General features: G+C 35.6%; 1 protein-coding gene and 1 long non-coding RNA gene across 4 annotated transcripts in view; one reads left to right on the top strand and one right to left on the bottom strand.

Annotated features, from left to right (window-relative positions):
- Window positions 1-53: 53 nt before the first annotated feature.
- On the top strand, window positions 54-23,571 carry LOC116421550. The gene is made up of 4 exons (XR_004231956.1): window positions 54-168; window positions 21,475-21,526; window positions 22,001-22,059; window positions 22,302-23,571. It is a non-coding gene; the product is annotated as an uncharacterized LOC116421550 (long non-coding RNA).
- Window positions 3,856-23,633, bottom strand: part of CHP1 (calcineurin like EF-hand protein 1) — a 45,889-nt gene continuing 26,111 nt past the window's right edge. For 2 of the 3 annotated variants that reach the window (XM_031952115.1, XM_031952114.1), the window contains 4 exons: window positions 23,506-23,633; window positions 14,606-14,667; window positions 6,101-6,223; window positions 5,506-5,842 (listed from right to left, as the gene is read on the bottom strand). In XM_031952115.1, coding sequence (XP_031807975.1) covers window positions 5,789-5,842; window positions 6,101-6,223; window positions 14,606-14,667; window positions 23,506-23,633 — 367 coding nt within the window. In that variant the 3' untranslated portion in view covers window positions 5,506-5,788. Of the gene's footprint in view, window positions 5,843-6,100; window positions 6,224-14,605; window positions 14,668-23,505 lie in introns of all 3 variants that reach the window. The other variant, XM_003755995.4, reaches the window with a different exon arrangement.

Raw genomic sequence — 23,633 nt, 5'->3', positions numbered from 1 at the left:
GCTTTGTGATTCTATTTACTAGTTCCAGGTAAAGTTTATGGCGTGGCTAAGGGACAGTGCTTTCACAACTCTACCACGTTGTTACTGTAAGCACATCACTGCACATTGTAAAGCACCGTGACATTGATCATTGTTAAACTCCAATCGAGAAGGCAGAAGACTGTGCAGGTAAGCATGTGATCTTTAGGTATGATTTAGGAAGATAAAGTTATTTCAATTCCATATAAGTCTAAAATGACAGGATTTTCTTTGTCTATTATAATAGATTTTCATTTTTCCAAATACATGGAAAGATAATTTGCAACATTCATCTTTGCAAAACCTTGTTTTCCAAATTGTTCTTCCTTCTTTCCCCCTTCCCCTTTCCCTAGGCAGCAAGAAATCCAACATAGGTTAAACATATGCAATTCTTCTAAATATATTTTCATATTTCTCATGCTACGCAAGAAAAATCAGATCAAAAGGGGGAAACATGAGAAAGAAAAAACAAGCAAATAAAAAAGATAGAAATACTGTGCTTTGATCCAGTCAGTCTCCATAGTTCTCTCTCTGGATGCTTTTTCTATCACAAATCTATTGAAATTGCCTTGAGTCACCTCATTGTTGAAAAGAGCCACATCTATCACAGTTGATCATCACACAATCTTGCCATTACTGTGTACAATGTTCTCTTGGTCCTGCTTCACTTAGCATCAGTACATGTCAGTCTTTCCCAGGCTTTTCTGAAATCAGCCTCCTCATTTCATATAGAACAATATTTCATTACATTAACTTATTTAACTATCTCCCAACTGATGCAATTGATAGGAATTTTCAAATCCATGCCTTCGGGAAGACTCCAGAGATGTGAAAGCTAAAGGGGAAGCAGCAAGGTTTAAGACTGTTATTATTATTTTTTAAAACAACTTTTTATTGACAGAACCCATGCGAGGGTAATTTTTTACATTATCCTTTGCACTCACTTCTGTTCTGACTTTCCCCTTCCTCCCTCCACCCCCTCCCCCAGATAGCAAGCAGTCCTATACATGTTAAATATATCGCAGTATATCCTAGATACAATATATGTGTGCAGAACCGAACAGTTCTCTTGTTGCACAGGGAGAATTGGATTCAGAAGGTAGAAATAACCAGGGAAGAAAAACAAAAATGCAAACAATTTACATTCATTTCCCAGTGTTCTTTCTTTGGGTGTAGCTGCTTCTGTCCATCATTAATTGAAACTGAGTTAGATCTTCTCTTTGTCAAAGAAATCCACTTCCATCAGAATACATCCTCATACAGTATCGTTGTTGAAGTATATAATGATCTCCTGGTTCTGCTCATTTCACTCAAGATCAGTTCATGTAAGTCTCGCCAATCCTCTCTGTATTCGTCCTGCTGGTCATTTCTTACAGAACAATAATATTCCATAACATTCATATACCACAATTTACCCAACCATTCTCCAATTGATGGGCATCCACTCAGTTTCCAGCTTCTGGCCACTACAAACAGGGCTGCCACAAACATTTTGGCACATACTGGTCCCTTTCCCTTCTTTAGTATCTCCTTGGGGTATAAGCCCAGTAGAAAAACTGCTGGATCAAAAGGGTATGCACAGTTTGATAACTTTTTGAGCATAGTTCCAAACTACTTTCCTAACTCCACCAACAATGCATCAGTGTCCCAGTTTTCCCGCATCCCCTCCAACAATCATCATTATTTTTTCCTGTCATTTTAGCCAATCTGACAGATGTGTAGTGGTATCTCAGAGTTGTAAGATTGTTATTATTTTAATAATAAGGTATTCACTCAGTTGACTGGAGTGCTGGGCGTGGGGGGAGGGAAGTAGATAGGTGGGAGTTGGGGAAAACGGATGTACAGAAACTATCAGTCTTTATCTGCTTGTCTTCCAATTCTTTAGCTGAGTATCACTGGCACCCAAATCTCTAAGCTTATTCTTTTAATTCTGTTATATCTCAGATACTGTATCTGAGTCATTGAACTTATTTTCGCATAAAGACCTATAGTTGATTCTGTATTTTGCATTTGTTACTTTGTAGCATGAAAATGCAGGACAGTTCTGAAAGCCACTCTTGGAAGGCTACTTTAGTTTATTTTTCTGCCTCCTAGAAAATGCATTCAAGAGATTCCTATGTATATTTTCTTCATAGCACACACTTTTATAGCAGACAGCATTTAATGCCACATAGTTCTAGGAATGTACACATACACAAACAGAGCAGAATTAGCTATCCTTTTCATCGGGGTGAGTCACATCTAAACAAATTGTGTATTTTCAATAAATAGTCACAATATGGATGTGAACCAAGTCAGCTGAAGAGAGGGCAGCTTGTAGGCAGACAAGTTTTTCTCCTGACATTCCAAAAACCATTTCATGGGCTTAGAATTTATGTTGATAAGACCATCCTTGTTTTGTGCTAATCTCATAATGGATTTTCCCAGCTAATTAAAAAAATCAGATGATAGCCACTTATATAGGAGTTAAAATATCAATTTCTTGAACTCCAAATATAACAAGCTTCCATATGTAGAAACACTATTTAACCATTTATTGGGATGCCAAATCTGTTCCACATAAATGGATTTTTCTAGATAAGTGGTAATTGCTGTTTTAAGCACATGCCTTTATTTTATTTAACCTTTTAAGACAGAAATTTTCCTGAGCAGTGTCACTTCATTCTTTGATTTCTTAAGAGTATCTAGAACAAATATTTACTTTTGTTTTGGAGAGAATTATATAAATACTATAGCTCCAGAGGATGCTATTATTGCTTTTTATGGATTTTTTTTGGGGGGGAGGGGAAGGTTCTCTCATACCATGTCATCTTTTTTATTTTAAACTTGAGAGTTCATAAATTCCTACATTCTTTATAAGATACTCTTAAGAGCATTGTCTCTTAGAGTCAGCTCTTAGAGCTTAAATGACTCATGCAGGGCCAGTCTGCAACAGATTAGCTCACTTTCAGCTATGTCATATTCTCTTACAGTCATCATTCTCAAAGCATTCCCAGTTTGGTTTTTGTCACATGGGCTAGGAAAAGCTAATTCTCTAGCGTCTAGAATATAGTAAGTGCTCAATACATGCTTGTGGATTGAATTGTTAGAACTGTTTATAAGAGGGATAGGGAATAACACATGACACATGGGACATATTCAGAGGCAGTGATGTGAACATAAATTATAATATTGTAAAACAAAGTAACTGTAAGAAGACGAAATGACCAAGGATAAGGAGTTATGCTTCCATCATCTTGGGAGAGAGGAGGTGGACTAGAGGTGTGATAAGACATACATCTTCAGACACAGCTTATGTATGGATTCATTTTGCTTATTACAAGAAAGATTGGAGGGGGGAATTGGGAAGGGAGAGAATTGTGGAAAGAGTGCTAATAATATTCTCCAAAAATATGACAGAAGCAATCAAAGAAACATTCAAAAAATGCAGTTTAGGCTACACAATTAGGGCAGTGTTGAAATTACAATGTTAAATTATATACATTTTATCCACACATATTTATAGCTGTAAGTAACAATAATGGTGTTATGTGAAACATTCATTTTCTATTCTCTCTATAAGGAAATATCTGTGTGCTTAGTGGTGATTGTGTGAAGTTCATCTTTCATTAATTTTAAAAAAGAAAGGTATAGACTTTTGGTGAATTCCCCCAAACACATGTATCAAATTAAGATAGCTGTCTTTTGTCTAGTTGCATCTGTGGTCATGGTCTGTTGATCAGTGATAAATTATTGTACTTGCAATCTACCATTGGTGAAGGAGATGAGAAGAATGTGTGTATGTTTTCATGGGAAAGGAGTAGAGTTGTGTTTTGAAACAAAGTCTAAAACAAGAGCTTTTTATTTGTTTTAACCACAAGTATTTATTGATGGATTGAAGAGTACAATTTTTTAATGGAACAGTAAGGCACAACCGTGGATTAAAACAGTTTGCTATACAGCCAATGGGGGAAAATGCATTTTTTTTTTCCTTAAGAACCTTAAATATGCAAGTCACAAAGCCACTTAAGTACCTCTCTAACAGATCACATTGGACAATTCTTCCCTTTTATACAATTCCTATATTACATCATCTGAGTAGTAAATTAGGTTCATTCCCTCATGAGAAAATCACTGGCAATTTGCATTTACACTGCCCCACCCTGACCCCTTTCTTACTCTACCTTACTTTTTCAGCTGGCATTCTGATTCAGGATAGGTCAGCAAGGTACCTTACCAAAGAATCCTATGCACACCTTAGATTAGTCTTCTGTTGCAAATAAGCAAGCAAGGAGCCAGGAAAAAGCCAGTTCAGGGCAGATACAGAAATGAATCAACTCATACAACAGCATGGCACAGTCCAATTCAGGGAAGTCTCAATTAAGCTGACTTTGGCAGGGAAGTTGCTCTGGCTTTTTTCAAGGGCCTGCAAACCCATTTCGGCATGTGTGATTGATGCCAGAGCCCTCGATCCTGAACAATCAGCTGCAGTATATATGAGGAGCTAGAAAGCTAGTTAACCAGAAGGCTAACTTTGCAATACATTCATCTCTTTGAACCTGTAACATGAGCTGGTAATGAATTCCAGCATAATCATTTGCAAATGTCAATTTTAAAGAGAATTTGTGTGCAAAACTTCAAGATACTGAGAACAATCTTAAAATCTCTTGGTCTAGGATAAGTTAGGCACTTCCTTAACACTAGTCTGTTTACTTGGACACTCAAAGTCTATGATACTTAAGTGTAATAATATTGAAGTATAAACCATGCTGTAGGTGTCAATACCAAAGATCTCAGAGGACACTAAGCCTGCCTCCATTTCCAAGGAGCCATGAGAAATCTCACTTACTTCTACAGATGCCTTCTCAGTTAATACCTGCCCAGAAATCAAGCATGCTTCCATGTGGATGGCCAGTTTCTGAAGGGTAAATACTGTACTAACAAGAGTAATCATGCAGGTCAGAGATCAGAGGTGAGGTGACCTACGTGAGCACACCCAGAGAGCTTGACCACTTTGGCCACTCACTTTCAGGAAGAATGCCTCCATCCTGCAGTCTTTCAATTACAACATAGAGTGTAAGGAGTCCAAGGATGTGTTCCTATTCTTCAAAGAGGAGTGGTAGGTACCCAAAAACTCCTGGAGAGGCAATGTTTTAGGAGTCCCAGTTGAGTGGAAGGAGGTTAAAAACCATTAAGCCACCTCACCAACTTTATAAGCCCTGACAAATGTGTGAATGTGATAGGTATAGGAAAGGAAATAGGGTATAGAATAGGGAAGAAAGAACAAGGGAGAGTGAGACTCAATAAAAAGGAAATTTGAGACTGAAAGATTGGCTGTGCAGTTACAATCGTGCAGGTGGAGACATTAAAGAAAGTTGAGGAGGCATGCTAAAAACTGACTAGAACATATGTATGGCTCCGATCTCTATCTAGGAAAGGGGCTTTGCTGGCTCTTTGGGGATGGGGGATGGTGGGAGTGCTTCCCTCCCTCCCTTTTTTAGAATGATGGATTTATAGCTGACAATAACACAAAAAGGAAAGGCAATATCGATAAATGGAAATTTGTAGAGGGAGAAACCGAAGAGAGCAGGACAGCCCAGGTGTACCATTCATTCCTTAGTGCCCTGCTTCTAAAACCAAGGCTGGCAAATGTGTGCTGGCACAAACAGGGCAGGGTTTGTCATGCAACAGCAGCAGCACTTGGGGAGAGAAGGGGCTCTGAAGGGACAGGGAGGAAAAACTCAAGTTCCACTTCTTAAATGCAAGACAGGAACAATTTGGTCCCAATCTATTAGTGAAGAAATCGAATGCTCATCTTCTGCTCTACGTCCACCTTCTCCAAAACCTGGAAGAAGAATCCAAATAGGCAGTCAGACAACTTCTTGGCTTTAAGTTCCATCCCTTTAGTAACCCAACCCACAAATCAGTCATGTGTGGGGTCAGGAAGCCAAATCTCAGAGAAGGGGAAGGAGAGAAGTCTACATCCAACACAGCAAAGATCAAGTTTACAGGTTTTATCCCCAGCAAATACATGACCATATATGTTTTCTTCCTCTCAGGGATTAGAATTTGACTTCTAGTACAAAAGAAATGATTCCCTGACCTTGACAAACTCTGTAAAGGATATGGCACTGTCTCCGTCCTGGTCAGCTTCTTGGATTGTCCTATCTGCGATGCTGCCCAGCTGCTCATCTGAAATATTCACTCCAACCATCATACGTAGTACCTATCAACACAAAAAGTCCAGGGAATCACAGGTTGCTTTTGGGGAAAACCTTTTTGTAAATATGAAAATGGTGAGCCAAGGTAGTTTGAAATTTTGCATTAGTCAATTACATTCAACTAGCTTAACTCTGAATTGCAGGTTGATTAGAAAAGAATCTATAAAGTGAGGCCAATAAAGGTTGAAAAGTACTTGCCCATTATATCCCAAAAAGATCTTAAAGAAGGGAAAGGGACCTTTATGTGCAAGAATGTTTGTGGCAGCCCTGTTTGTAGTGGCTAGAAACTGGAAACTGAGTGGACGCCCATCAATTGGAGAATGGCTGAATAAATTGTGGTATATGAATGTTATGGAATAATATTATTGTTCTGTAAGAAATGACCAGCAGGAGCAATACAGAGAGGCCTGGAGAGACTTACATGAACTGATGCTGAGTGAAATAAGCAGGACCAAGAGATCATTATATACTTCAACAACAATACTATATAGTGGTCAATTCTGATGGACCTGGCCATCTTCAGCAATGAGATGAACCAAATCAGTTCCAATGGAGCAGTAATGAATTGAACCAGCTATACCCAGCGAAAGAACTCTGGGACATGACTAAGAACCACTACACAGAATTCCCAATCCCTCTATTTTTGTCCGCCTGTATTTTTTATTTCCTTCACAGGCTAATTGTACACTATTTTATAGTCCAATTCTTTTTGTACGGCAAAATAATTGTTTGGACATGTTTACTATATTTTGTATTTAATTTATAGTTTAACATATTTAACATGTATTGCTCAACCTGCCATCTGGGGGAGGGAGTGGGGGAAAGGAGGGAAAAATTGGAACAAAAGGTTTGGCAATTGTCAATGCCGTAAAATTACCCATGCATATAACTTGTAAATAAAAAACTATTTAAAAAAAAAAAAGAGTAAAAAAAAGAAAAAAGAAAAAGAAAAGTACTTGCCCAAAGTCATAAGTGGCCAAACTGTGACTAGAATTTAGGGCCCCAACTACAAAGAGTCCACCATAATGCATTTCATTATTTTCTCCTATATTTTACCCTTTTAGATTTATATTAATTTTTATTTTATTTTATCCCACTTCTCATATTCCCCCAAGTGTTTTAAAACAAAAAAGGAAATCAAAACCTTCATAATACGAATAATCAAGCAAAGAAATTCCCTCATTGGTCATGTCCAAAAATGTCTGTCTCATTATAAATTTTGAACGCATTACAGCCTGTTAGAGTAGATAATCTGATTGATAATCACATTGGCTTATGTTCTTAAGAAAAAAAAAAAACTCATTCTCCTATCAAAGGAGTTGAATACTGTTTACCATTACTAACTCATTACTATTCAGCAATGGTGGTTTGCCACTCATTAAATTAATAAGAGTATCTAATTCTTTTAAAGTTGTTTTTACCATATTGTATTTGCAATGAACTGTTTTTCTGGTTTTGTTTACTTCACTCTGTATCAGGTCATAAATTTTCCCAGGTTTCTCTGAAATCATTCTTTTTTTAAATCATTTCTTATAGCACAATAGTACTCTAACATGTTTATATGCTGTAATATTTTTTCTTCCTTTTACATATCTTTAATTTTTTAAAAATTTAAAAAAATTTTTTACATTTATTTTTTACATATTTCCATGAGTCATATTGCAAGAGAAAAATTAGAACAAAGGGGAAAAACCATGAGGGAAAAAAAGATGAAAATGGTATATTGCAATCTGCTTTCAGTCTTTCATAGTTTTCACTCTCTGAAAAAGGATGGCATTTTCCATCCAAAATTTATTAAAATTGTCTTGAATTACTGAATTGTTTAAAAGAATCAAGTCTATCACAGTGGATCACCACACCATGTTATTATTGTTTTGTACAATGTTTTCCTGATTGTTTGCTTCACTTGGTATTAATTCATGTAAATCTTTCCAGGTGTTTCTAAAATCAGCCTGTTCTTCATTTTTTATAGGACAATAATATTCCATTACCTTCATATATCACAACTTATTCAGCTATTCCTCAATTGATGGGCATCTGCTCATTTTCCAATTCTGTGCTACCACAAAAAGAGCTGCAACCAACAAGTGGAATACATACATGGTAGTGGCACTACTGGATTGAATGGTATACACAGTTTTATAGCCCTTTGGGCATGGTTCCAAATTGTTTTTTAGAAAGGTTGGATCAGTTCACAATCCACCAACAATGAATTGTGTCCCAGATACTTTAACTTCTTTATCCTCTCTCAATTTATGGATATGCCTCAAAGTGACAAATCTTTGCCAATTCAAAGAGAGCTATAAATATTTTTGTCCATCTTTGGTTTGTTTCAGTTAGGACTAATTCTGCTCTTAATCTTTCTTCCCTCTAATTCCCTTCTTCCTCAGGTTTTTCTGTTGAATGAAATAAATTTCTGTACCCAATTGTGTGTTTGCATATATACTTCCTTCTTTTGAACATTTCAGATGAGAGTGAAGTTGAAGTGTTAGCCACTCCCTCCTACTTGACCACCTAGTTGGGTATAGAGGCCTACTTGTGCATTCTAAGAAAATTTTTCCTAACCTTGCTTTCCCTTCACCTTCATATGTACTCCTCTTTCCTTCTCTCCATTCTTTTTTAAAGACTGTCAAGACATAATAGAACCAATTCCAGGTTCTACTTCCCCCACCCCTAATCTATTTAAACTCCCTCCTTAGACAGGGCTTAAAAGAGAGACAAGTATTATCTCCCCACATGTGAATGTAGTTTATCCTTGTTTAATACCTTATTATTTTTCATTCATATTTACCTTTTTATGTTTCTCTTTACTCTTATTAACTTTAAAGTTCCTTTGCAGCTCTGGTCTGTTTATCAAGAGTATGTGGAAGTCCTGTTTTTTTTAAAGGTTCATTTTAACCCTGTTCTATTATAAGTTACTTTAATGGATAAGTTTTTCTTGGCTTTATCTTTTGCAATATTGTAATACAAATTCTCACATCTTTATAGATAATAATGGCTGCTAAATCATATATGTTCTCAACTGTTTCTTCTAGATACTTGTTTTCTTTCTTTCTGGTTGCTTGTATTTTTTTTTTTTTTTTTTTTTTTGACTTGGAAATTCTTGATTTAAGCTATAATGTTCCTAATAGTTTTCATTCTGGGATTTCTTTTCAGGAGGTAAACTGAAGATTCTATTTCCACTTTGCCCCTTAGATTCTGTTATCTGGGCAGTTTTAAGTTTTCTTGAATTACAGTATCTAGGCTATTTTTTTGGTCACGACGTTCAGATAATCCAATTCTTAAATTTTTTTTCCTACTTGATCTGTTTTCCAAATAAGATGTTTTTGCTTCGAGATATCTTATATTTCATCCTAACCTTTCTATCTTTTTACTGTCTTAATATTTCTTGTTGCTTTATGGAGTCATTGGCTCCTACTTAGTTCCATTCTAATTATTAGAGGGTTTGTAGCTCCTGTGTTTAGATTTCAAGTCCTTTTCCAGTTCCTTATTCTAATTTTTTTCACAAGTGCTCTCATTTCATTGAAAAATTAAAAAAAAAACAAACAAACTAATGCTTCATCTCTTTGAGGACTCTAATTGAATTTGTGTACAAGCTGTGTTTTTCTCTGGGGCTTTTAATTGATGTTTTGGACTTATTCTGGGTATCTTGAATGCCCCTGCCACCATAATAATTCTTTATAATGGGATGCTTTATTCCAGCCTATTTTCTGACTTCCCACTTAATGGTCGGAACTAAGCTCTGTGCACTTCTAGAGGGAAGATCTAAGTTGGTCCTATTGTTGTTTTCATGGTGTATTGAGTATTGTTATTCCAGGATCTCAGGAATGGACTGAGAATATGCAAGCTTCCGATATTCCCAAAGTGATCTGATCCTGGGTCTAAACTCTGTAAGTTCCTGCCCTGGGTCTTAGCATGAGTAGTCTGCTGCTGAACTTAATCCATATCATCCAGTTAGGAAGTTCTGCTGGACCAATGACAGAACTGTAACCTTCCCTTTGGTTTGGTATTCCTGCCCTTGTTATTTCTCTGCAGGCTAGGCTGGATGCTGGAAATATGACCCCACCCTGCTCCTAGGTCCAAAACACAGTGATGAAGTCTTTAGAACTTGTTCTGTTCTCTATTATGGCCCAGGATGTCTCTACCTGAGAACTTGCAAAGGTCCCCTTCTTAGCTTATCCTGCATATGTAAGCTGGACCTGGGTAATGGGTGACATGACCTGTTAAAATCACAGTGCCTAAGTATGCACCTGGAACTCTCTTATTTTACTGTACAACATGGCTTAAATCCATCCCTGGAGACCTGTCTCCTTTTCTATGCTAGTCTGACCTGAACAAATGGCTCACTTTGACTTTTTTAAAATTTCTTCATCAGGAGTTAGTATTTTCTAAATATGTTTGGAGGAATTCTTTGGAATTAAGTTTGAATATACTAATTCCTACTACTGTGCCATCTTGATTGCAATTAAAGAAATCCTCTAATTAAAGGTTCATTTTCCCCCTGTAGAATTAAACTTATTGATCCTGGATAAGTTATTCTTGGTTGCAAGCCTTTTTCTTTTTGAAATATCATATTCCAAGTTTTTCTCTCCTTCATATTGGTAACTGCCAATTCTTCTGTAATACTAATTTTGACTCTATGATACAGGGATTCTTCTCTCTCTCTCTCTCTCTTCTTCAAGGGGTAGCTAGAAAATCTTTTTTATTTTTACTAAGTTTTTTGGTGTTATAAGAGACATGGAAGTTTCAATGTGTAAATATGGGCTCTGTTTGGAATTTACTAAGGGTGGGTCTGGAGCTCTTCCTGCCAGTGGGACCAAATACTTTGTACTTTGTCTTTCATCATTTCTATTTCAATTTTCTACAAGATTCTAGCAGTTTTTTTTTTTGTTTGTTTGTTTGTTTTTTGCAGTTCTGTACTGTTTGGAGCTTACAGTTGAAATCTCCTTAAAAAAAAAAAAAACCTTACACATTTTTAGAACTTTAGTAGGATGTTCATGGGAGATTTGTATTCCTCTAGGACCTAATAATGCCATCATCTTCCCACAATCGTCTTATTTCTTTTTTTTGGGTCAGATTTCTGATTTTACTGGTATAGGAAACTATTACACTGATAAAGATCAGCACTAAACTATAACACATAGTTTTACACAGTTGCCTGAGGCACTTAGACTTTAAGTGACTTAGCTGTGAAATTCAAGTCTTCTTGTTACAAGACTGAGCTTTAATCTCATACCATGATTGTACAAACATCACAGATTAAGGTTTTTTTAGTGTCACTGTTATTTATTATGTTTTGACAAACATCTCAGTAGCAAAAGAACACTCTTACTGAAATTCCCTGCAGGACAAACTTTACATTAACCATTCAACATCACAGTGACCTCATTCATTCAACAAGCATTTATCAAGTGTCTACTATATATCAATACTAAAAGATCCAAAATATAAAATGAAATAGTCCCTGCTCTCAAGAAATTTACACTTGAATCACCTGCTAAGATGAACAAGTATATATAGAAAATGTATACTATGCCAGAGTAAAAAAGGTTCTCAACATCTTAAGGAGTAATATGCAGGGACTGTACCCAAGAGCAAGACAAGATCACAGATTCATATCAGACAAGCTGTGTTGGTTACTAACAATTCTAGGTCACATATCCACATTGGACTGAGAAGGGGGACCTGAATCTAAGAGTAGCATCCTAGGGTAAAGAATGGATAGAGGACCTAGGCTCTATTGGAGGCAGCAACTTCAAAAGTAGGCAGCAGTGCTATGCTATGGCTCAGACCCTAACAGTAAAATAGGATTTCAGTAAGAACTTCTAGCCCAATCTGAAGCTCGCAAAAAAAAATACCTAGAGCGGGGACTGCAAACCAAAGAGAAGCTTATAGTTCCTTTATTCTGAACAAAGTTGTGGATCGAACCCAAATACAGGTTGCAACTCAAAAAGTTCAGACCAGAGAGCAGTACTCAGACTAGATTGGGTCACTGAGAGCTTGCTGGTCCCAAATCCACCTCTGAGATCCTAGAATAACAAAGCATCCAATACCTCAAGAGAACAGCACAGGAGCAGTCCAGATCTTCCCTCCAGATGCATGGTAGAGCCTAGCCATGCAGAAATTTGTTTTAATTGACTATACATGTTTGCAACAACTTCTATGAGAAGATTGGGAAGGAGAGAAGCCCGATTAAAAAAATAATAATAATAATTAAACTTAAAACTAACAAAACAAGTTGAAGGGGAGCAGAGGAAAGAGGATTTTACTTGACTAACTTTGAGGAAAAAAGAGGGGAAGGATTAAATAACTGGATAAAAACAATAAAGGAGAAACTAATAAGCATTTATACATCTCCTATTTGCCTGGCATTGTGCCAACAACTTGATTAAAAATATCTCATTTGAGTTTTAAAATGAACCTGTGAGGTAGGTTCTATTACAGATTTTACAGATGAGGAAACTGAGGCAAAGAGAGGGTAAGTGATTTACCCAGGGTCATATAGCTAGTAAGTATATGAAGCTGGATTTGAACTTGGTTCTTCCTGATTTCAGGATCAGTGTTCTATTCAATGCAACATTAACTGCCCCTAAATGAAGAAAAAGGCAATAAAATGTTAAGCAAAAAACTCTTGCATAGGGGAAGAAGTAATAAGAGAAAGGTGATTAAAGTAAGGGGAAGAGAGCTGGTAGGAACAGAGTTGCCTAAAACAGCTTAGCTAAAATAATTGAAGAGACATAATACTGTGTTTACAAAGAAAGAGGGAAGAAAAAACTTCATTAGTGCAAATGGGGGAAAAAGGTAAACTTAACTTATAACTTGAAATATGAATGGATTAAGTAATCCGACAAGATGAAAAAGTGGCATTGGTTAAGGATAAAAAGGACCTGCTGCTTACAACAAAGACATATACAGCATAAAAACAAGGATTAGAACTTTTTTTTACTATTATAGATCATGTTGAATAAAAAAAGAAAGCAGGAGTTCTGAAAGTGCTATCAGACCAACAAAAAACATTTAAAATATAAAAATGAATATGCTGCATAGTTAATCTCAACATTTCAGTGCCACTGACTAGAAAAGGAGTTGACTGACACTGTAGTTCCAAGGGTCCTTAACCTGGGTTCCAAGAACCTCGACAGGTTTCAGGAGGTTTGTTATTTAGATGGGGAAAAAATCTGTTTTTATTTCCATATAACTAGTTTCTTTTGTAATGCCATACATTTTATATATTTAAAAACTTTATTCTGAGAAGAGGTCCAAAGATTGTATTATATTGCCAAAGGCATCAATGACACCAAAAAAGTCTAGAACCATGCTCTAATCAGACATCCTTCTCTCAGCTTTCCTTTCACTTAATAAGCCTGAGGGAAAATACAAAGAAACCCAAATCAACTGAAAGCTTTCCTGTGGTCTGGTCTAAGCCAAAGTATAAAAATATAGAAAGATCCTTCTGGTGAATTGCCTTATAGACATGATTCTATGGAATTTTCTTTATGAAATCCTATTGCCCATTGGCTTCTGAGTTTGTTACAGAAGAAATGAATGAACCTCTCATTTAAGACAGGATATTTTCACCTAAAGACAAGTTATAATATGTATCGTTTTACAACTACAGGCTGATAATCAATTGGAATAATCCTTAAAAGTGGCCTGAATCATCTTCCATTTCCTCCTTTCCAGACACTAATTTAATTTTGATTTACTTTATTTAGACTAAGCTTTATAGCTCCAAATTATCAAGTTGTGAGCCCACTCTAAAATAAAATAAATGCCGAGTCAACTAAGGTCCTAGAAGATCATTTAGATCACAACTACTATAAAGCTGTATTGAACTGAAATGTATTTTCTCCTCCCCTAAACTAAAGGAAGAGAGAGATTAGGCCAAAGTAAACATCTAGCAGCCCCTGTCAGGAAAACCACAGATTATGCTAGGAGTGTGAGGTAGTAAGGCCAGCTGACAACAGGAGGCAGGCCTTTTCAGAACAGTCTTTGTCCTCTCATTTTAGCTAATATCTCCTGGTTGGGTTTTTTGTTGTTGTTTGTTTTTGAGGCTGAGTTTGAAGGATGTATATATATACATATGTAGTTGCCATCCTTTCAGCAAGTGTTCTTACTGCCCAAGAGGTCATCTGCCAACAACTAATTTTTCTGAGCTTAATTATTTCCTATATGCTTGTTTGACCAAATATACAGAGTTTGTTAAGTCAGGTACTTTATATATAGCAAGGACAATCTTTTTGCCATTCTCCTACTAAAATATCTACCAGTTCAAGTTTCTTTATATAGTGCTCTGTATATCAGAAGCTAGCTGAATGAATTGACGATTTTCTTTATAACGGGTTGAATCAAAACACAAATTAATCCATAGCTCTAGCACTACATACCTGTAACAATTCATCTCGAGAAATCTTGTCATCTTTATCCAAGTCATACAATCGAAAGGCAACTAGGAAGGAAAAGATAAAATAATTTCAAATGGATGGCATTTTGTTCTTTCCTTTCCCAAAGTATTGAATTTATGAAGGAAATATATAAAATTGAAAAAAAAATAGTAGATTTCTCTAAGAACAATATTATTACTGAAGGGTTTTTAAAAATTAAAAGAAATTAATTCTGAAATGATAATCCTTGGTCTTAAGAATGTAGACCAGCCTTTAATTTGATAGCCAACCTAGCTGATGCTTCTCTTCGCTATTAAAAATGGTGGGGTAAAAGATGAAGGCATGACATTAACTGCCCTGAAGACTACTTAAGTCTCAGCAGATTGTTCCTCTAGTAAAAATCCCTGCTGGAGATATGGTGGGGCAGCTACCTATCCCTTTTAGTTATCTGTTTTCAGTCTAATATGTATCTATTTGCTTTGGGTATAAGGGTGCATAAGACTGCAATAAATCTATCTTTTCATCTACAGTTAGAAAAAAAACAACAAAACTCTTCTGTATTTTATCTTGTTTGATTTCATAAGTTCCTATGGATTTGATGATCATCCCTATGCAAGTAATTCTCAGTTCTATCTTGCCCAAACTTTTCTCTAAATCTCTAGTCACTCTCTCTGCCTATTGAACATTTCAAATTGGATAAAACCCAACATATCTAAAAATGAATTCATCATTTTCTTTGCTCTCCCAAACTGTTCCTACTTAAAAATTTTACCATTAATGTTGAGGCTACCATCAGGCTTCCAGGTACCTAGGTATCATCTACAACTTCTTACTCTCTCAATGCTAGTGTCTTCCCTATGAAATTATCTCCACTACTCCTTGTATATGTGGCACACCATCTTCATTAGAATGTGAACTGCCTGAGGGCAATGACCATGTTTTTGCCTTTCTGTGTCTTCCCAGAGGTTAGCATAGGGAGTGTTTGTAAATGCTTGTGGATAAATGCTTGACGACTCCAGTTCTGGCCTAGGTTCATTTATTAGCCATGTGATTCTGGGATTTTAATTTTACAGAAAAATAGAAGGCAACTGGTAAACTGGGACTTGTCTTTTTCTAATATCTACTATCACTTTAACTTTAAATAATTATATTCAGCAAAGTCATTATTTTATAGTAAGTCATGAGCTTCCATCCATCTGAAAATCACAGATGGAACCCTCAATCACTTGGCAGACTTGTGATTTCAGTGAAATAAGGCATAATGTTCCTTTTATCATTTTGGATCAGTACTTGTTTAGAAACTTAAAGTCCTAAAGACTGGCCCAGAGATACTGAGAGGCCCAGTGGCATGCTTCAAACTCTTTTCACCTAATAAAAGGTAATATGAACATACAAATAATTACAAGTTATTGAAATAAAACAAACAAAATATTAAATAAAAATTTCTCTGAACATTAATTTTACATCAAGTAATTAGAGAGCTCCACATTTCCATAAAATATTTAGGTTAAGTTAAACCTAAGTAGCCTTTACAGACAAAAGTGGAAAATAAACCAACCATCATAAAGTAAAAAGGCATTCAGAATGATTATTGGCTATATTAAGTCCAATTACCTTAAAAATAATTATAAAATACATTTACAAAAAGAATTCTAATTCATCCAGGTAGCAGGGGAACAGTGGTTCCTCCAAGGTGCAGGAAGTCTAACCCATAAGACTATAGGAGGATCTGGAAGCTACATCACTAATCACTATGATTTGGAAAGAGAGAAAGCTGTTAAATACTAGTAATCAAGTTACCATCATTCCAGGGATTCCCTAGCAATTTACAGGAGTTTCCCAATTTCTAATGTGGCATGGGGTATAGGAGGGAATCCAATAATGAGCTCAGGTATATAGTATTTGTAGATATTAGGAATTCCAGGAGTCAATATGTTTATGGCAGCCTATGGTAGTATTTATAAGGGTAGGTAAGGCTAAACAGAAATCCTTGGATTTGCCCAAGCCACCCTTTGTAATTAGTATCAAATAATGTTAGGTTCCTCAGATTGTGAGGAAGGAAGCAGTGACAAATATTTTCCTTCTTAATGATGGAAGAGGCAGGAGTTCTTCATTATACTGACTCCGCTATATTTTTGTGTAGCCAGTGAAGGAAGCAGATGGAACCTGGTTACTAATAGGAGATTTTCAGGAGATAAATGAAGTTGAGTTGATTTTTGTAGCTGTTCTTGATTTCAACAAGACAGAGCCCTGAATGAGTGATATCTCTAAAATGATTTTTTTCTCCATCCCCCTGACTGAAGATGAGGTAGAAGTAGTTTGTCTTTTCTGGGAAGGCTTTTGCTCTACTACCTTTATCAATTTTCCTCAGTTTTCTTGAATCTTCTTATTGCCAAGTTAGTGGACAAAGACCTGAAAAAGGACCTGCTTCCTGAGGGCAATGAAATCTAAAATCATAATCAATGTTAAATGGGAAAACACAGGTCTTAGAACAGATAGATGGTGTTTTATATAAGCTATGGGGTAGGAGAGATCAACCTTTAAAAATCTTTTAAATGGGTCAAGATGTAAATTGCATGGCTGACATGTAATAGTCTTGACAAAAAATTTTATTTATACTGCCTTTTGGGTAGGAGCCATGGATCTGCTCAAGTAGTCTAGAGTCCTGAAAGACTAGCACAGGAAAATTAAAGACATACCTGTTTAAGGTGAAGAACAATAGAGAAATTTTGTTAATGTCTTATTCCGTACAACTGTTTATGGGGTATAATTAAAGCCCCTTAGAAACACATGTCCTCTGGTGAACCAAATAATCTAGTACAATAGTGGCAGATTAGGGACTCACTCTATCTTAAATTTGAATATGCAGTGTTGCAGTGAATGTGGGACCATATGATTATCTTAAGTAAGGACAATATTGATGTAACACTCCATGTCAATCAGGAAATTTGCCTTTATTCTCTTATTCTATCTCAGGGCAAGAGGTTCTCACTGTAGTTTCTATTCGGGAAAGGAGACTGAAGTATCATTTAAATTGCTCCTATGGAAACCAGCATCAAAGCTCATGTGAACATATTCTTATTCTTTATAGCTCTCTCATACCATTGCCTCTGATCAGGACATTCATTATGAAGGTTAAATTTGGCTTGGAACCATCACCATTAATTGATTTTCCACAGGCAATTATCACTGAATGTTTGTAGAAATTTTTAAAAGTACAATTTCATCACCACCACCACACCCCTAATAATTGGGATTGTATGTTTTCCATTAAAGCTCTGTTTGATATATTAATGGCACTTAAGAAGGGAGAAAGCTGTTTGGCCTTAAGACTGACCTGATCAGAAAAGAATGCTTTTGGATATCATCTCAATTAAGGTTTCTGTCTCATCAGAATATTTTATAAAACCTAAGAAAATGATTCAAGTTCCACTTAATTGGTAACCTTTCCCCAAGGATGATTTGAACAACTTTTTCCTGTAAGGCTGGAAAGTGTGCTCTTTTAAAAAAATATAGACAAGGTAAAGTTGTATTTTTATAATTGTGGTTGATAAAAATTCACCTAGAATAAAGAAAATCCATTAATTGATCTGGTGGTAATATAATTCCCAGGATGGGAGAAAAGAGAGTATGCAACTAGCTCTCACAATAGAGTCCTCTAAAGGGGGTAAGATTTGGTACCATTTCCTGATGGAGCTTCTTTGTAATGGTCTATTTGGTTGTTAAAATACTGCAGGGGATGAGTTCTGCCATTAACTCAAGTCCAAGCAGGGGTTTCATTTCATGCAAGAAGTCTGTGACTTCTTAGATACTTTGCTACAGATGACCTGGTTAGCAATGGAGGCACTGTCACTTGTGCTACTGATCAACTGTTCCTGTGATACTCCTTGACATTTTCTCTTTTTCGATTAGGAAATCTACTCTAACCTAATCTTGATATTATCATCACTATGAGAATGAAGATTATTTAAATTTTTACTGTTTGATTAAGCTCCTCTTTATGAGCTTTGAATTGTTTTAAAACTACTTAGTAGGGTAGATGGTACTAGAAAAATTCTGGGAGTTTGCCTTTGGGGTGGGATGTAATTTGGTGGTGCTTGTTTTACATCAATTGGACTGGTTTCCTAGTAAGGGTATATGGAGGATGTCCTTGAGAATTGAGTGGCCTGATGAATTTAGGGTTAGAAACATTAGTCTGGCCTCATTGTTCACTGAGGCATAAAATACCCAAACCAATGGAACTAGACCTTTTAGCAGAGTTACTATTGATTTCTGATTCCTGAATAAATGGCCTGAATGACTCAAGGGATTTTCCTTAAGTGCAGTCTAATTATATCATTTCTATGCTTACTAATTAATATCCAGTGGCTAACCTATTATCTCTGGAATCAAAAATAAAATACTCAGTTTGACATTTAAAGCACTTGATAACCTGACTCCCTCACCCCCCTTCCACCTTATAGTTTGCTGCACACCCTTCCCAGACAGTGAATACTCTGATTCATGACCCTGGCCTCCTTACCATTTTTTCAATAAGGATTCTGAGTATTTTCACTGACCCTCCCCCCCATCATTTTCACCCCCTAGTTTCCCTAAAATTCCAGGCAAAATCTTATCTTCTATTGGAAGATTTTCCTAATCCCTCTTAATTCTAGTGCTTTTCCTCTGTTAATTATTTCCTATTTATCTTGTATAAAGCTTCTTTGAACATAATCATTTGCATGTTGCCTCCCCCATTAGATTGTGAGCTCCTTGGGGGAAGGGGCTGTCATTTGCCTTTCTTTGTAGCCCCAATGCGTAGCAAAGTTCTTACTGTTTAGTGGCTAACAAGATCAAACAACAATTCTTTTGGGCAATTAAAACTCTTTACAAACTGGTCCTAGGCCTATTTCCAACTATATTATTCCATTTCCTGAACTCTATAATCTAACCAAACTGTCCTTACATCTGCACCTTCCCTGACCCTCCATCCTTGACTGCTAGTGCTTGCGAAATGTCCTTGTGTACATTTTGTATATTTTTTCATATACAAATTCATGTAAACATATTCTCTCTTAATGGCATTGAAGCTCCTTTAAGAGACTAATTGATTTTTGCATTTTCAGTGCGTAATATTTTGTATAGGTTTAATTAAAACTTCTTGGCTGAGCCAAGAAGAACCAAACCAAACCAAACCAAACCAAACCAAGAAGCACTGAAAGCAACTGGCAGGTCTCCAGTCTTTCCTTGAGATTCTGGGATAATAACACTAAAAACTGGAAGAAGGCATTAACAGGCTCAGCCTAGATTTTTCCTCAAAGTGTGCAGAGCCTGGCTCTAGCATAAGTTTGATGTTAGAATGTGGAAATGGGCAAACAAAAAAAGAATTTCATCCTAAACAGCTATTATAGGGGCAGGGATGCTCAAGAAACAAACCCAAAAGTAGAGAATAACTCCAAGACATCTATAAAGCTTGAGACAAAAACTAGAGCACAAAATTAATGAGAATTCCTTGAAGAGATGAAGAATTTTTTAAAAAAAGTTTAAAAATAAGTTTATATTAAAAAAAATATGAAAACACTTAAAAGAAAAAATATTAGGCCTTGCCTCCTCCCCCCCCCAAAAAAACCCCTCAACTTGAAAATTAGAATAGATCAAATAGAAGCTAATTATTTCATAAGGCAATAAGATAAATTAAAACAAAATCAAAAGACTGAAACACTAAAAGAAAATATAATTATTACATGGCAAAAAACAGATCCAAGGAGAAAAAAATTTGAGTCACTGGATTATCTGAATTTCATGATTAAAAAAAGAAGAGCCTAGACATTCTATTTCAAGAAATATTAAAATTACTCAGTTCTCTTATAAGCAAAGAGTAAAGTGGGTAGTTTCTGGAAGAAATCCCTAAGTCAAGACTCACAAGAATAGCATAGCTAAAAGTCAGTGTTTCTAGGTCAAAGAAAAAAATACTGCAAACAGCCAGAAAGAAAGAATTCAAGTACTGAGGAGACACAGTGATGATCATACACAATTTAGCAGCCACCTTGACAAAGGAATACAGAACCTGAAATCAGATATTGCAGAAAACAAACAGCTTACAGCCATGAGTAATTTACCTAATAAAAATGAGTATAATATTACAAGGAAAAGAAATAGAAGATCCAATCAATTCCTGATTAAGAAGATCAGAGCTGCAGAGAAACTTTGCAACTTAAATACAAAAGTAAAGAACAACATAAAAAGGTAAACATAAATGACTTAATTCAATTCAAACATGGTATCCTCACTCCACACAAGTCTTCTCTGTGATCCCTATCTATTATCAGGGATCACAGAAAGAAGTCTAATTAGATAAAGCTTGAGAGACATCCTATTATGTAGTGTTGATCTTAAGAATGGAAAAAAGGGGAAGATGAAGGAAAAGTAAAGAAGATTATCTCATATAATTATGTGCACAAATAGAGATCTATTCAAAGAGTAAAGAGTACTTGAACCTCACTCTTATCTGAATTGGCTAAAGGAAGGAAGAATGAATTTTACACAGAAATACATTTCACTCAACAGGAAAATAGGAAAGAAAGAGAAGAGACAGGAGGAATTTGAGAGGTTAAATTAAGAGAGTGATGAATTCTATGTAAAAATATTTATAGCTCCTTTGAAGTGGCAAAGAATTGAAACCCGAGTAAGTGCCTGTAAGTTGGGAAATGATATTATATAAGTTATTATATATTCTATAAATATTATAGAATAATATGATAGTATAAGAAAGAAAATGAGGAAAGGAATAAGCATTTATGTGTGTCAGGAACTATGCTAAGTGTTTTTCACAAGTATTATCCCATTTGATACAATAACTCTGAGATGGATGCTTTATTAACCCCATTTTACAGGTAAAGAAAATGAGAAGAGAAGTTTAGTAACTTTCTCAGGATTACTCACCTGGTAAGTACCTGAGGGTTTCCTGAATCCAGACCCTAGCTCTAGTCAGTACCAGCTACCAGCTGCCTCAGAAGTGAAGGGGTTGGTTTCAGAGAAAACTGGGAGGACTTCTACTCAAAGTAATGCCACGTAAAGTGAACAGAATCAGAAGAACAACTTTTATAAGGATAGCAAAATGGTAAAGGCAAACAACTATAAAGCGTGCACAATGAGACAAATATTTTTTTGGGGGTGGGATTTAGCCAATGTAGAAGTTTGTTTTGATTGATTATACACACTGGAATTGGATTTGTCTTCCTTTAATTTTCAAGAGTAGGAGGGTAAAAAGACTGATTTTTTCTGATTAAAAATTTTTTAAAACTTTATTTAAAACTAACTTTTTGAAAAATTAAAACCAACCTTTTCTTATTTTTCGTGTCAAAAAAAGTAACTGTTTTTGTGCATATCACATTTTGTTTACTCTTTCTTCTCATTCAGGAAAGATCTTTGGAATCTATAACTTATACCATGATCCAGCTTTAAGGAATATTTGAGAGGTAATCTACTTAACACCAAGATGAGAGAACTGGGTATTTTCAGAACTAAGCACAACATATGGTTTCCTTATTTTGTTTGGAGAGAATTCTTGGATCATAAATCTAAAATTATAAGTGGTCTCACAGTCAATTTTGTTGTTAATCATTTCAGCCAAGTCTGACTCTTTGTGATCCCCATTTGGGATTTTCTTGGCAAAGATATTGAAATGATTTGCCATTTTCTCTTTCATCTCATTTTACAGATGAGAAAACTGAGACAAAGGAACTTGCCCAGGATCACACAGCAAGTATCTGAGGCCTGATTTAAACTTGGGAAGAGGCCCTATGCTGCCCCTAATATGCCTTCATTTTACCGATAAGGAAACATCAGCCCAGAAGATTCAGTGATTTGCCAAAGATCATCCATTTTTGAGGTGTCAGAAGTGGAAAAATCACTGAGACTATTTAAAATCCACTTTCTCAAGCAAAATAAAATGACTTCCGACTTATCCAAAATGCTGAAATATCCATGCTGTTTATCTCTGGATAATCAAATATTAATATGTGATACTCACCATTTTCACAATAAATTGAATAAAAACAAGCACTAGGAAAAAAATGCTAAATTACTATTTCTCTTCACACCTATCAAAGTTATATTGCTTAGAGACTCAACAGGGTTAATTTCAATATGAAATGAAAGACTTTTGACACGTAAAACTTCTGGAATACAAACACAAATTCACTTGCTAATTACAACCAAGTTTTCCCAAACTTTATATGCTAATCTAATACCTTTAATCAATATACTTTTAAGAATGAAAACATACTGAGGGCTAATTAGGGGACTGTTAACCATACTGCCAGTTCTAATCACATTTGGACTTAAGTCTCCTACTTTTTTGGTGATTAGTTTTTCTTAATGAATAATACTTGAGTTCTCCTTTACAATTCCAGAGCATGAAAGTCAAGTCAACATTTTCTTATATTTATAGTCAATTGAGGAACATCTCTTCAGCTACAAAGTAATTATCTCTCACAGAACTATAAACAGAATTTTAATTAGCAGAATTTCCTAGTGATTTTTCTTGCTTCCTATAGCACAGCAGCTTGGTTTTAAGTTTCCATCTATGTGGTAATTCAACTTTCCACAATTTTAAAATACTTTAATTAAAAAACATAATAAATTCTTGCAGTGTACAGGGAAAAAGGAGTTGGAAAGTCAGGAGGAATCACCAAATGAAACAAGAACAGAAGGTCAACTCTTGAAAATATCTGAATCTAAATTATCATTAAAGGAATTAGGTAATAGGGATGAAGAAAAGACCTGAAGTTTGTGTTCATCAAGTTTATAAGAGAGTTGGAGTCTGACTGAACACTGAAGAGATATGAATGGAAACACAATAGAAATAAAAAAAGTAGATAAAAAAGTAAAAAGTTCAACAAAAAAGACAGATAGCTCCTTACAGTGTAGTTTATTGCTCCGGCTGTTGAGTGGTTCTGGTCCATTCACATCTTTGCTTTTTTCATTATCTTCGATTGGTCGAAAGTGAGCCAAAGTCCTCATGAATCCACGGAAGTTTACCTGGTCCTCT

Source organism: Sarcophilus harrisii, chromosome 2 (assembly GCF_902635505.1).
Source record: "Sarcophilus harrisii chromosome 2, mSarHar1.11, whole genome shotgun sequence".
NCBI lineage: Eukaryota > Metazoa > Chordata > Mammalia > Dasyuromorphia > Dasyuridae > Sarcophilus > Sarcophilus harrisii.
This window is presented reverse-complemented; position numbering and strand designations above follow the sequence as displayed.